This window comes from Triplophysa dalaica, unplaced genomic scaffold (genome assembly GCF_015846415.1).
Source record: "Triplophysa dalaica isolate WHDGS20190420 unplaced genomic scaffold, ASM1584641v1 Contig5, whole genome shotgun sequence".
Lineage (NCBI taxonomy): Eukaryota > Metazoa > Chordata > Actinopteri > Cypriniformes > Nemacheilidae > Triplophysa > Triplophysa dalaica.
The window spans coordinates 251,834-267,383 of NW_026622639.1; the positions used below are offsets into that span (position 1 = coordinate 251,834).

General features: G+C 45.7%; 1 protein-coding gene across 1 annotated transcript; it reads right to left on the reverse strand.

Annotated features, from left to right (window-relative positions):
* Positions 1–8,759: 8,759 nt before the first annotated feature.
* On the reverse strand, positions 8,760–11,062 carry LOC130416979 (zinc finger BED domain-containing protein 5-like). The gene has a single exon (XM_056742333.1). It carries the CDS (start codon positions 10,566–10,568, stop codon positions 8,760–8,762), a length of 1,809 nt encoding a protein of 602 aa, XP_056598311.1. The 5' UTR covers positions 10,569–11,062.
* Between the last annotated feature and the right edge of the window lie 4,488 nt (positions 11,063–15,550).

Consider the following 15,550-nt stretch of genomic DNA (forward strand, 5'->3'; position numbering starts at 1 on the left):
ATTTTACTGTGTTGAGTAGGGCCTCAGAGTTAAGAGAGAATATTAGAGGGCAAAGAGGTATTTTCAACAGGATGTGGGGGTTGAGTATGTGTGGGCAGCATTCCATGCAGGGGAGAAGATAAGAGATGTGTGCTGCACATCCAAACACACATACCCTAATAGTGCGGGGTCCTAAGTTTATGTGGAGGCAGGTGGGGGAAGTATTTTGTGTTGCAGATAGTAAAAGAAGAAGGACGTAGTCTACGAAAATATGAGATGAAGCATCACTCCATTGGACACAAAGAAAGTAGCAGAGGTCAAGGCGCTCAGGGGTTGGCCACTGTCCGAAGCAAGCTTGAAGACACACCCACACATACACATATAAAATTGTTGTAAACCACTGAGGCGGGGCTGACTCTCTCTGTAGTCTGAGGAAGCCCGGCGCGCTGTTTCTGATCAATAAACTTCAACATTTGTTAGAGTTATTTGAGCTGCCTTTCTCTTCAATTTTTGACCACGCAGGACATAAAAGTCCATCACTAGTCAAAACTCTATTTGAGATATCTGTACTGACGTTGTAGATATCTAAAATGAACGCGTCACACATACGCAAAGTATTTAAAGATATCTCGAATTCAGTTTCGACTAGTCACAATTATATTTACAGATATCTGAATTGTGTCTGCTCCTAGTCAAATCTGCTGTTGTGTGAGGTGATACTTAATTTGCTCAGCTACTCCCCTACACCAGAGCGCTCAGTCCCTACCTAATGCTAGTGCAGTGCACTGCTAATGGCTAACAACAGTTTTCTATGACGTTACTGGCATGAGAGTGAAGACTAATACTGACTTTAGGAAGCATGGCGGCTACAATTCTTGAGAAAATAGCAAGAAAATGTCAAAATATTGAAATAGCTCAATGCCAGGGAACTTGTAAGGAGCGGGAACTTCATGCGATTGATCACTGCTTAATAAACGCACGGCGTATTGCACATTTACTATCTCCAGAGACTTTTGAAGAACTTGACAAAAGTCTTGACGATCTTCGAACAATGGTGTCCTCGCATTCAAGGGTTGAGGGAACTGGTGTTTTCTCTGTCTCTCGAAATAGCTCAGGTGAGTTTTAGGCTTTTTAAATGGTTTTGATTTAATTGCAGTAACTTACTGATCTATTTACATATAACATCCAAATTAAATGTGCCTTTCAATGTTATATGTAGCTGTGGGTCTATATAATGTTGTTTTATCACAATAGAATAAAAGCCTGAAGAGATCTACAATTTATTTGAAATGAGAAAAAGCCAAAAGTGTTACACACATCAAGTTCATCAGTAACTTTAAATAGAAATTAATTCGAAGCCTTACGGTCTATATTTTTTATCACACTTCACCTTTAAAAAAAATACAAAGGGGGACTCCAAGAGCCCAATATTCTCTGTTGTTGATATTGTTTTCAGTAGTACATTGTCTAATTATACATATGATAAATTCTGTTTTTCTTATGATTTGTTGGTTATTATTAGGAGCTACAATTCAGCAAGACAAATAAGTTCGTTGATTTTCAATTTCAGGTAGACGAGGTGGACCAGCCATTAACATAACGTGTGACAGAATGTTGGGTTGCTCTGCGTCATTTCTGTACAAGAGATCAAACCTGCTTGGTGTACCCATCAGGAGAAGAATGGCAGCAGTGGGTGAGGAGGAGCTTGAAAATGTAGTAAGACGACTCCATGTATAGTTTCCAAATTCTGGGAATGAGGTAAACCTTGGTGGGCTCACTATGAAATCTGTTATTTTCGTTTTTTCAGACTCCGTATCATGTGCCCTACCCCAACAGTCTTTGACACATTGATGGAAATATGCGCCTCATAAGGTTAGTTTAAGAATAGTTGTGGTAGCCCTTTAGTTCTGCTAATGCACCATTATATGGTATGATAAGGCGTTTAGCTGGAACCTGCATTATCACCTGCATATGATCATTTGGAAGGTTAGGTGAGTTTACGGTTTACATGTTACACTATTGTGACTGTCCAAATGTTTATTTATTTTGTAAATTAATACATTAACCAATATAAATAAGTACACAGACTGGTTAGTTGTTATAAACTAAGTGCAAACCCAAGTTAACTACTAATACATTGATATGTATATTTTAAAAACCAAGTGATATTAAAATTTAAGTTGGCTGTTCTTACTATAATACTCTGTACAGGATATTGTGGTTGTTAAACAAGCACTGCATAATTTCTTGATTAGAGCATGCCTATATTCATCAATTGCTCATTTTGAAATATGAATTAGTGCTCAAGAATACTTTATTTTTAACAATTAACTTACGCTTATTTTTGTTCACCTATTAGATGGGGATTTGTTATTCACGGCGCCATTGATGGAAATTCACGGGTCATCACATATCTAAACTGCAACACTGGCGACTGTTCCAGCACTGTCCTGTCTCAGTTTATACAAGCAACGTGTCTCTATGGCAGGGGTTCTCAACCTTTTGCAAGCTGGGCCCCCCAAAGCTGCTTCATTGCAGTTGGGGCCCCAGCGCCCCCCCACACCACACCACACAACCTTGGATGGATGGAAGGATGGATGGCCGGCCGGCTATTATCTTTAGGCCCACATTATTATTATTATTATCATCAGTAGCTGTAGGTAGGCCTATTATCATTACTAGGCTATTGTTATAATTGGCAGTAGAACCAGACTTCTAATGTGAGCTTGCAGACATTATTATTATTATTATGAGTAGTAGTACGCCTATCTGTCATGACTCTGGGTCTGTTGTGTCCGTTTTCTACCTGTGTGGCATTGTTTTGTTTCTTGTCGAACACGTGGGGAGTTGCTTGACACTTTGCCACGTGTTCGGTGTCCGCGTCGCGCTTATGAGTTGCACTGCGCAGCTGTTGCTTATCTGTACTGTGATAGGTTTCCCTATTTATTCCCTCGTGTTTTCGCTGTTCCTTGTCAGTCCGTTGTATGTGTTTGCTTACTGCCTAGCGCTGACTTCTTGTCTTGTCCTGTCCAGTTATCTATTTCTAGCATATTGCTCTTACCATATTCTAGTCTTTTTCTTTCTAGCCTTGTCAGTTCAGTTATCTAGTTTGTTTTGGTTTCCTGTTATTTTTTGGGTTATATTCCGCTATCTCCAGCTCTCCACCGGCGCTCCAGTTCTACCCACGGCGACTTCTCCTAGAAGCTCCGCCTCCTGTTTACGGGACCCAGTCGAGCCACACCTGCCAAGAACTCCTGTGTGCTACCCTACCTATCGTGAGACCTGCTTCGAGTGCTCCGTCTCAGCCGCCGTCTAGATCCCGGGACCTCCGGGTGTGACATCCTCCCAGGCTGCAGACACTGTCGCTTGGCGGTCTCTTCTATATTACTCTGGTGTCCTCTGTCATAATAAAACCTCTGTTCTCACCGCAATTGGGTCTCACCTCATCCTTCCAGCATGACAGAACGGACTGACCAAACCCGAGACCCAGCGGAAGAGGATCCCGTCCGGATGGCCATCCGGCAACAGGGGGCCTTATTAGGTCAACAAGCTACACGCCTAACTGCCGCTACCCAGGGGATGGAATTCTTGTCTGGTCAGTTGACAGAACTGCGCACCGCCCTGCACGAGATCCAGGGGACCATTGCCGGTCAAGTGCCAACCACCCCTTCTCTTCTCAGAACCTCGGAATCAGAGCCACATACCCATCTTCCTCCCCTCTATGACGGGACGCCGAACGCCTGCCGTCCTTTCCTGGCCCAGTGCGGACTCGTATTCACCATGCAGAACCGCCGCTATGCCCAGGAGGACACCAAGATAGCGTTCGTTTTGAATCTCCTCACCGGACAGGCCCGCGACTGGGGAGTTGCCGTCTGGGAGGCTGGTGCTCCTTGCTGCTCATCCTTTGAGGCCTTTAAGACCGAGATGACTCGTCTCTTCGACCGATCTGCCCAAGGGGATGAGGCGGCGTCCCAACTCTCTCGTCTTACCCAGGGGAGATCGTCGATCACTAACTATTCAATCCGGTTCCAGACCTTGGCGGCAGCCTGTGGCTGGAATGCTCCTGCTCTGCGGGCTCGATTTATGGAGGGACTCCATTCCTCGATCGCAGACGAGATCGCCACTCTTGACCTTCCTGAGAATTTAGAGGATCTTACCAACCTGTGCCTACGAGTGGAGAACCGACTCAAGCGCCGTCGTCTCAGACAACACTCGCCACCCTCTTGGCGTCTCCGTGACACCCCATTGCCACTGCCACAGACTGCATCGACTCCTTCTATGGAACCCGAACCCATGCAGCTTGGGCGAACCCGCCTCACTCCTGAGCAGAGGGAGCACCGAATCATGCGTGGGTTATGTTTGTACTGTGGAGGTCCGGGACATCAAGCCATCCAGTGTCCGGTAAAAGCACGCGCCCACCCGTAGTTCGGGGAATCCGTGTGGGCGCCATCCCTATTTCCTCCCCGACCTCACGCACCGTCTTGGACTTCCATCTCTCTTTCGGGGGCCAGGACCACAACGGACAGGCCCTCCTGGATTCAGGAGCAGAGGGCAACTTCCTCGATGCCTCTACAGCTCGCCGATGGGGGATCCCTCTTCTGTCGTTGCCTCAACCCATTCCGGTCTGGACGCTGGCGGGACCGTCCTTTGCCACTATCACTCACATCACTCCCCACGTAAGACTTTTCCTTTCTGGTAACCATTGTGAGACGATTGAGCTGTACATCCTGGAATCTCCCAAGATACCAATCACTTTGGGGCACCCATGGCTGTCACAGCACAATCCTCACGTGGATTGGGCTAGCAATTCTATCCTGGCCTGGAGCCCGTCTTGTCATGCATCATGTCTTGGTCCTGCCCTGTCTCCTGTCTCTGTCTCTCCTGTTTCGCAGGTTAAGGCGTCCGACATTTCCGGAGTCCCGGAGGAGTACCACGATCTTCGCTCGGTCTTCAGCAAGGCGCGCGCCTCCTCTCTGCCTCCTCATCGCCCCTACGACTGCGCCATTGACCTTCTACCAGGCACTTCTCCGCCTAGAGGTCGACTCTATTCCCTTTCCGGTCCTGAAAGAGAGGCCATGGATAAGTATGTTCACGAATCACTTCAGTCTGGGCTCATCCGTCATTCCTCCTCACCGGCCGGGGCAGGCTTCTTCTCTGTCAAGAAGAAGGATGGCTCCCTACGTCCTTGTATCGACTATCGAGGGTTGAATGAGATTACGGTTAAAAATAAGTACCCCTTACCACTCATGTCAACTGCTTTTGAATTGTTGCAGGGAGCCAAGGTCTTTACTAAACTAGACCTCCGCAATGCCTACCACCTTGTCCGTATCCGTGAGGGGGACGAGTGGAAGACGGCCTTCAATACACCATCGGGACATTACGAGTATTTGGTTCTTCCTTTTGGCCTGACCAATGCTCCGGCTGTTTTCCAGGGCCTTGTCAACGGCGTGTTGGGTGACATGATCAATCGTTTTGCTTTTGTGTACTTGGATGATATTTTGATATTCTCCCCCTCTCTCCAGGTACACACCCAGCACGTTCGTCAGGTCCTCCAGCGTCTTCTCGAGAATCAACTTTTTGTCAAGGCGGAGAAGTGCGAATTCCACGCCGATTCCGTTTCGTTCCTTGGTTACATAATCTCTCCTAGAGGCATTGAACCTGATCTAGTTAAGATCAGGGCCGTCGCTGAGTGGCCTGTTCCTGACTCCCGTAAGGCCCTGCAGCGGTTCCTGGGGTTCGCCAACTTCTACCGGCGATTCATCCGGGGTTTCAGCCAGGTGGCCGTACCGCTCACCGCGCTTACCTCCCCTAAAGTCCCGTTCAAGTGGAACCCACAAGCACAGGTAGCCTTTGACAATCTTAAGTCCCGGTTTGTCTCTGCACCTGTCCTCTGTCTTCCAGATCCGGAACGCCAATTCATTGTGGAGGTAGACGCGTCCGATGTCGGGGTAGGTGGGGTCCTGTCCCAGCGTACGGCTAATGACGGGAAGGTACATCCATGCTCGTACTTCTCCCGCCGCCTGAGCCCTGCAGAACGGAACTACGATATCGGTAACAGGGAGCTGTTGGCGGTTCGACTGGCCCTGGGGGAGTGGCGCCACTGGTTGGAGGGGTCAGCGCAGCCCTTCTTGTTCTGGACGGACCACAAGAATCTTGAGTATATCCGTTCAGCCAAGAGGTTAAACTCACGACAGGCTCGGTGGGCCCTGTTCTTCGATCGGTTCGCCTTCACCCTCTCGTACCGGCCCGGCTCTAAGAACGTCAAACCTGATGCCCTCTCTCGCCTGTTCGAGACACCCGGGAGGGAGCCTGCAACGGAAACCATCCTCTCCAAGGGGAGGGTAGTCGGGGCCCTCACCTGGGGAATTGAGCGACGAGTAGAGGAGGCCGGACGGGGGGTACAGGTCCCACGGGGGTGCCCGCCTGATCGCTTGTTCGTGCCGGTTGCGCTGCGCCCTGAAGTCCTTCAGTGGAGCCATTCCTCCAGGTTCGTCAACCATCCAGGCAATCGGGGTACCCTGGCTACGGTGCGTCAGAGGTATTGGTGGCCATCACTGGCCAAAGACGTCGGGCAGTTCGTGTTGGCGTGCTCAGTCTGTGCTCAGAACAAACCTTCTCATCGCCCTCCGGCTGGTCTGCCCATTCCCTCCCGCCCCTGGTCCCACATCGCCTTGGACTTTGTGACTGGTCTCCCCCTCTCTGGTGGTAACACCGTCGTGTTGACAGTGGTGGACCGCTTCTCCAAAGCAGTCCATTTCATTCCCCTACCCAAGCTTCCCTCCGCCCGGGAGACCGCTCAACTGATGGTGGATCACGTCTTCCGTCTCCATGGGTTACCTGTTGACGTGATATCCGACAGGGGTCCTCAGTTTACTTCCCGGTTCTGGAAAGAATTCTGCAAGCAAATTGGTGCCACTGCTAGCCTCTCTTCCGGTTTTCATCCACAGACCAACGGACAATGTGAGCGCGCCAACCAGGATCTCGGTTGGAGACTCCGCTGCCTGATCTCGCACTGCCCTGGTTCCTGGAGCCAACAGCTTACCTGGATTGAGTATGCCCACAACTCCCAGCCCGTGTCCTCTTCAGGTATGTCGCCCTTTGAGTGCTCTCTGGGTTACCAACCCCCTCTGTTTTCTTCCCAGGAACTCGACTCCTCGGTCCCTTCGGCCCTGGCTTTCGTCCAACGCTGCCAACGCACATGGAGGAAAGCTAGGAGGATTCTGGCCCAATCCGCTCTTCGAAACAAGACCGCAGCTGATCGGCACCGGACTTCCCATCCTACCTACGTGTGTGGTCAGCGAGTGTGGCTCTCCACCATGGACTTGCCTCTCCGGGTGCCTTCTCGCAAGTTGGCTCCCAAGTTCATCGGCCCATTTCGGATCACCAAGGTGGTCAATCCGGTGGCCGTCCGGCTCAAACTCCCACCTAATTTTAGTCGAGTTCACCCCGTTTTTCATGTATCCAGGGTGAAACCTGTTTTCACGTCCCACCTGAATCCTTCTGGTTCTCGCTCTCCACCTCCTCCTCCTCGCCTGGTGGACGGATCCCCGACCTACACGGTCAGGAAACTGCTCGACGTGCGCCGTCGCGGCAGGGGCTACCAATACTTAGTGGACTGGAAAGGCTATGGCGCAGAGGAGAGGAGTTGGGTGCCGTCTCGCGACATCCTTGACCGCACGCTGATCGTGGACTTCCACCGGCGACGAGGTGAGCCTCCCCCCTAGGCGCCCGGTGGCGCCGCTGGTGGGGGGGGTACTGTCATGACTCTGGGTCTGTTGTGTCCGTTTTCTACCTGTGTGGCATTGTTTTGTTTCTTGTCGAACACGTGGGGAGTTGCTTGACACTTTGCCACGTGTTCGGTGTCCGCATCACCAGCCCCGCCCTCATGTCTCCCTCACTGGTATTCCCCCACTCATCTCTAATCACCCTTACACCTGTAGCGAGTTTCGCCAGCGCGTCGCGCTTATGAGTTGCACTGCGCAGCTGTTGCTTATCTGTACTGTGATAGGTTTCCCTATTTATTCCCTCGTGTTTTCGCTGTTCCTTGTCAGTCCGTTGTATGTGTTTGCTTACTGCCTAGCGCTGACTTCTTGTCTTGTCCTGTCCAGTTATCTATTTCTAGCATATTGCTCTTACCATATTCTAGTCTTTTTCTTTCTAGCCTTGTCAGTTCAGTTATCTAGTTTGTTTTGGTTTCCTGTTATTTTTTGGGTTATATTCCGCTATCTCCAGCTCTCCACCGGCGCTCCAGTTCTACCCACGGCGACTTCTCCTAGAAGCTCCGCCTCCTGTTTACGGGACCCAGTCGAGCCACACCTGCCAAGAACTCCTGTGTGCTACCCTACCTATCGTGAGACCTGCTTCGAGTGCTCCGTCTCAGCCGCCGTCTAGATCCCGGGACCTCCGGGTGTGACATCCTCCCAGGCTGCAGACACTGTCGCTTGGCGGTCTCTTCTATATTACTCTGGTGTCCTCTGTCATAATAAAACCTCTGTTCTCACCGCAATTGGGTCTCACCTCATCCTTCCAGCATGACACCTATCATCATTACTAGGCTATTGCTATATAATTATATGAGGTTAAATGCTTTATTGTTGTTGTTGTTGTTATTATTATTATTATCATCAGTATAGGCCTATTATCATTACTAGGCTATTGCTATAATTGGGAATTTGCACCAGACCTCTGATATTAATGTATGCTTTATTATGGTTATTATTACTAGGCCTAATAGTAGGTATCATCTGCATTTTGTAACAGAAGCTTGCAGGTACGTGATGTTAATGCGAGACCTGAGCCTGCTTTGCCTTGCAAAGATCCCCAATTCTTGGCTCAATGTTTGATAAACATAGTCTCAGATCATCCTCGATTTGTGCACGATTGCGGTATTTCGTTTTGAGTGCAGTCATTTTTGAGAATCCTGCCTCACACAGATATGTCGACGCGAAAGGAAGGAGAATCTTCATAGCGACGTCACAGAGTTCAGGATATTCCTGCATCAATGCTGCCCAGAATGACGAAAGAGGGCAGGAGTTAAAGAGTTCCTTCAGTCTACTGTCACTCTTCAGCTCAATAAGCTGTTCCTGCATATCAATTGATAGCTCGTTTGCTGTGCACACAAACGGATCTCGAACCCACGCAAAAGAGCGATAATCCTCTTTAAAGTACGTCGCAAATTGTTTTCTCATTGCTGACAGGTGCTCAGACGCTGATTGAAATAGGGATGAGAAATCGTGTGACGTGCCTGCATCATTGATAAAGTCTGCAAGGCTGGGAAACATGTCGCAGTTCCCTTGACTGATGCGGCCATGCCAGAGGTCTAGTTTTTGTGTGAAGGCGTGCACTTTGTCTGCAAGGATCAAAATATGAGTTCCGCGGCCTTGCAAAGACAGGTTGAGGCCATTCAAGCGGTCAAATATATCGACCAAATAGGACAGAGACGCAAGCCACATAGTGTCATCCAGATGCTTCGCCAGATCTGATTTGATTTCTGTCAAAAACCACTTCACCTCCTCTCGAAGCTCATACAACCGCTGTAGCACCCGCCCCCTGGAGAGCCAGCGAACTTCAGTGTGCAGAAGCAGCTGTTCGTGCCCTGACCCCATCTCCTGGCAGAGGACCCCAAACAAGCGAGAGTTTAACGGCCGTGATTTGATAAGATTTATCATTTTCACGGATTGGTTCAGCACGGAGTCAAAAAGAACCGGCATTTTTTTAGCAGCTAGTGCTTCGCGATGGACCATGCAATGTGTCCATTTCACAAGTGGAGCTACTTGCTGAACTCGAGCAGCTAGGCCACGCTCACGCCCCGTCATTGCCTGCGCACCATCCGTGCATAGGCCAACGCATCGGTCCCAAGCCAAACCATTTTCAAGGATAAAAATATTAAGGACATTGAAAATGGCTTCTCCTGTAGTGTGCAACTGAAGAGGCCGGCAAAACAGTACATCCTCCTCAATCGCCTTGTCCCGTAGATACCTGACATAGGTGAGGAGCTGTGCCTGCCCAGCAATATCAGTGGATTCGTCCAGCTGCAGCGCGTAGTAAGGACTCTTTTTTACAAACTCGATCAGTTGCTCTCTGATATCATTGGACATGTCTACAATTCTCCTAGCGACTGTGTCATTGGACAGTGGTACTGCACCGAGTTTGGCTGCTGCACTATCGCCTATCATTATTCTGCACATGTCTTGCGCTGCCGGCAAAATGAGAGTCTCTGCGATTGTATGCGGTTTACCCAGTTTACCGATTCTTTTGGCCACTACATACGATGCCTCCAAACACTGTTTAGACACAGTGCTGTGCACTGAAATGGTTGCCTGTTGCTGATGGAGGCCATCAAGCTTTCTTTTAAAATATTCAGCTGGCTTATTTTTAATGCCAGGATGCTTTGTTTCGAGGTGCCTTTTTAATTTGCAGGGCTTCATACTGTCGTTTGCCAGCACCTCGGCACACACGACACACTGAGGTCTCAGATCAGCCGTAACTGTAAACCCAAACTGCAGGTATGCTTCATCGTACCTTCTAAGCTTTTTTGCAGCTGGTGGTGCGTCGGTTGGCTTGTTGGTCCGCACAAGAAATTTCTCCATTTTTGTTATGTGTTTTAAATAAAGTTTAGGCAATATGTAACTGTGTGTGTGGCTGTGTTGAGAGACGTATCAGGGGCTAATCAATCGGGACTTAGGGACGATCTTTAATTAAACGAACAAAATAATTATTTTGCAGACAATTCAGATTTTATTTGAATACTTAAAGATTGTAGTGTGTGTGTGTGTGTCTTAGTCGTGTGGGTTGTTTTAGCTAAGTGTAGCTACTGCCTAGCAGTTAAAAAAAAATACTGGCAAGGGCTGAGATTTGATCTAATCTTTAACAAAAATGTTTGTGGGTTTAGTCTTTAAAAAGACTGTTGGGGTTTTGTAGTAAAGGCCTATGTAAATCGAGATTGATAACAGACTAGCGAGAGCTGGCACAAGTGAACTTGGCAAGAGACTAGACTAGAGTGAATGGAGAGCTATGTCTTGAGTCAATTTAAATCGCAGTTATTTATTTTTGTATTTTGAGTGAGTGAACATTTACATTTACAACCCGCTCTGCAAGCTAGGGCGGGAACAGCGGCGGCCATGCGCATGCGCGATTCATTTGCAGCCTGGACGCGGAGGGGTGTGTGTCTCCTCTCTGCTCTGAGTGCTGCGTGAGGCTACTGAGAGTCTGACCGCCTTGAAGTGCTTTTGGACGGGAGAGGGGCTAACGGCAGCACCCACTGCTCGTTGTGAACAGTAGGCCTAACTGCAGAGTGACTCGTGCTTTCGAGTCTCCAAACACCACAAAAGTCTCCAAAAACAACAGTAAAATTCGCTGGATTTGTCACATTGACAAAAACAAGTCGCCAGGAGGATGATTTGTTTGTGTTATAAGCAGTGCTTGAAGTGGGGGAAAAGGTGGCGGTACTCTCTTTGCATTGGCAAATCATTACATTTTTACAGTGAAAAACAAAACTTGGAGATATTGCTGTTACAACAATTTAGTGTTTTTTATTTATTAACAACATAAATGTATTTAAAAATGTTTTTTTGTGTGCGTGGCTGCGTGTATTTCACAAAAACTAAAGGAAAGCTTTAGCTGTAGTCTATATTCTGACTAGTTTATTCGTTTTATATATATATATAGGCTATATATATATAACTAAATAGGACCTCAGGTTTTATATGTTTGCAATCTCTGAAACTTCCGCCCGTCATAAAAATTAATTCTGATGGTTCAATTTTCTGCATTTTTCGCATCCGTAGCAATTATTTTGAGGGTTGTTTTTGACAATTGAGAGCCACCAAATGACGAATATGAAAAAACGAATAAGACAGTTTCGGACTTTTGAGGCTTGCGCAGCTTCTCGAGGAGAAATCAAACAAATGAGCGCCGTTTTCTAAAGTCTATGAGCGCAGCACACACAAATAAACTAAATTGACATAGTGCAGTTAAATGTGGTGATTTTATATTTATAACTTTTGAATGCAGTTCAGCAACATGCATCACACGACCTGACGACCAAGAGAGCTGACAATTGACCGTCACTTAATTTACCATCACCTCACGATTGAAAATGTGACATTGATTTCATATGACAGTTCAACAAACAAGTTATTAATAGTAAGTCACTTACATTTTTGACGAAATAATGACTGTTTTGGTCTATTTTAGCAGCGAAAATAGATCCGATGAATCCAAACAAAGATCACAGCATAGCGCATCTCACAGCAACAATCAATCTTGTTTTGAATGATTCAGTGTTTTGAACGAATCGATTGAGTCATGGATTCAATGACCCATGCACAAACATCTGTCTCATTCTTGATGAATCGGCCGTTTGAACGAATCGTTTGAATGAACGACTCAATGACTCGCTTAATAAAACCGCTTTTCACCTGCATTTGCGCTCACTATCCACAAACCAATCAAATTTGTTCAAAACTCTTTTTTTTTAAATCAGTCCAAACACATTTTAATTTTTATTCAGGAGTTATGTATATACACAACTATAACTTTTTATGAAAGTAGTTTAGTGATAAAAAAAATGTTAAAAAAAATATTTTTTCAGTTTTTTTTTTCTCTCCCATCCTGTAGTCTACTCGCGCCCCCCCGGGAGAGTGTCCGGGGGGGCGCGCCCCACCGGTTGAGAACCAGTGGATTAATAGAACTTCTTGCATTTCATTAGGATTAAACTTTTGTTTATAAATTTTAATCCAATGGGCTAGGTATATTTTTGACGTTCTAACAAACCTTTCAAATGGTCCACGAACTCGATTCACAACCTGAAACATCATTATGTCTTCAACCAGCCTGTCCCTGTCGGAAATGCTTTTTAATGGCCTAAGACTACCTGCGTTGGCGAGATAGTCCATGATGGGCTCTGTTGAGTGTTGTAGCTCTTCTAGAGTTGTGGCTTCGGAAACCTACACGGTAATAAATGACACATCCATTTCAAGTAAAAGTTAGGAAATGTTTCAGAAATGTTTTCCATTAATATAGTAATATTGCTATAGTAAGCTTTGTATTTATTAACAAACACAATTTTAACTAAATCTGATAAAGCATGATTGTATAAGGAAATATGACTTTTATACTGTAGTTTGTAAGCAAACCTTTATGATTTTATTATAAAGCTCACAATCCGCTACATCGTCCAAAACAAGTTTGCACGTGTCGGGGCCCTGAAATAAGCTGTCAAAGAGGGTCTTCGATAAACAACCCGGTGCTGGTCCTCCATGTACAAGACTGACTGTAACTGCTCTCCCTGCAGTGAAATATCTGTCCTCCCTGAAGGCTGATATAAAATTAGAGATCATGTAAATACTGCAGATTTCACAGAAAAAAATAATCATTATAAAATTTGGAATACAAGTTTTAAAAAAGCAGAAATATAAATGTATACCTTGGGAATCAAGTACCAAGTTGAGACTGCCCTCTTTTCCTTCAAACATTGATGACTGCATCAGTGCCACTGGGAGTAGCCGGAAAAATTCTCGCCTAGGACCACCCAGATCAATGGCTTCTTCAAACTTCCCTCTATCATCAGAAAACCTGATGACCATTCTGTTGTTTGGATTGTATGAGAGTGTTGTAAATCCAGGGATTGCACCATCCAACACAGATGAGCGGTTCATTTTAACTTGCAGTTTTGATTTGAGTTGATTTTTGCTGACCGTTCTTCCAATATTTGCTTAATAGACACTTCCACTGCAAGAGGAATTCTGAAAACAAGAGTAGGTTTCTTTAATATTATATTATAATATAAATTGTTAATGAAATTGAAAAATACAATGACTGAATTCTCTGTTTGACAACAAAGTAACTACCTGAACGAATTAGTAAACAAGGTGAACTAAGCAGTATCAAATAATTCAATTGAATGAGGACCGTATTAAAACTGAAATATAAATTATAAAAGAAAATACACCAAAAGGTAACTGTGTACAGCATATTGTAATGTGTGATATAGCTGAAAAATGTTTAGCTATACAATGTCTGTGATCTTTAAAGGGCCCCTGCAATGATGTTTCATAAATTAGACCGTTCAGCATGATGAATGCCAAAATCACACAGTCTAGATTACTCAAAACCTTGATGTCCTCGATCACAATGCCTACATCATCTGGTTTTGTAGAACCGTCTCCTCGAATTGTGTAAATCCCCATGACAGTGCTTGCAATTCCCTTTTCTGCATCCTCAATGGCTGAGGCCTAGACAAAACACAGAACATTACATCACAAGGTTAATTTTGATACAACAGGTAACTCTAGTTTACATTCAAATAATTGTCCTCGGTTCAGTTTTGCTCATTTCTATATTTGAAACCTATAACCTCTTTCAATATTATCACATACCTATGGCATAAACTGACGCCGAGCAGAATAGTGCTTTCCTTGTCATCTGTGTAAATTGCAAATGGGCACAAAAGTGGTTTCATTGCCACACTTTCCTTGTCATCTGTAGACCGTCTCGGTAAATTGCATATGGGCACACAATAGTGGTTTCATGGCCACACTTCCTTTTCATCTGTAGACCGTATGTGTAAATTGGAAACGGGCAGAATAGTGGTTTCATGGCCACTGTACAAAAGGCCCGGCTGTCTTCAATGCCCCGGATGATACGGACCTATATGGTGGTTTTTCTATTATAGTGTTGAGTTTTCTTATATAAAATATTAAATTTAGTTAGTTATAGGTTTCATGTATTCTTATTAAACAATATTGGGCCTCGTGTATAAGTATGAGCTCATGAACACCTGCATGAACAACAAGCATTTTATCTTAGCTGCACGTACACCACAAATAAGTTTTAATAAGGAAGTTTGGTTTGTCTCATAGAGTCAAGGACGCTGGTATCTCTAAACAGTGAGCTCATTTTAACAAAGCTAATGTTATGAGTCTGAACACTTGAACATCTGCACACACACCAAATGTCTTTTAACACTAAGACAAACTCCCCACACACTTTTGTAGAGAAGTTTAATTAAATCGCATACAACCGAGGACACTGGTAGCACATTATCGGTAAACCATGAGCTCATCTTTAATAAAAACATGGTTAAATCATGTATCGTCCGAAACCCCCAGGAAAGTGTCAAGATAAAGAGGCACTTGTTTTTGAGGGGCGCACACAACCATTAAATCCTAATATGTTAGGCCGGAACTATGAGCGCTGAGGGACGGGCTAATGAAAAAGTGATGTCATATGAAACCTGATTGGAAGAAGACGATGTCATGCACACATGATTGGTTTAAACTGTGATAACAACTGGAAAACAATGTATAAAAGATGGAGTCAGATATGTATTCGTTGGATCCCTTCAGATGAACTCTGAATATCCCAATTTGTTTGTCCGGGCAAATAAAGTTTTAACTCTTGGCACCTGGAACCCTTGTCTCTGAGATTTCTTTCTGTGATGGAAGGCCGATTCGCCACGACATATTTGGTGACCCCGAGACGTGATCCAGGTTAGAGGGGAGGAGGCTGACGGCTGTGACGGGTGAACCAGACAAGCTGATCGCACAAAAAAGGGCCCTAAAACAGGTGA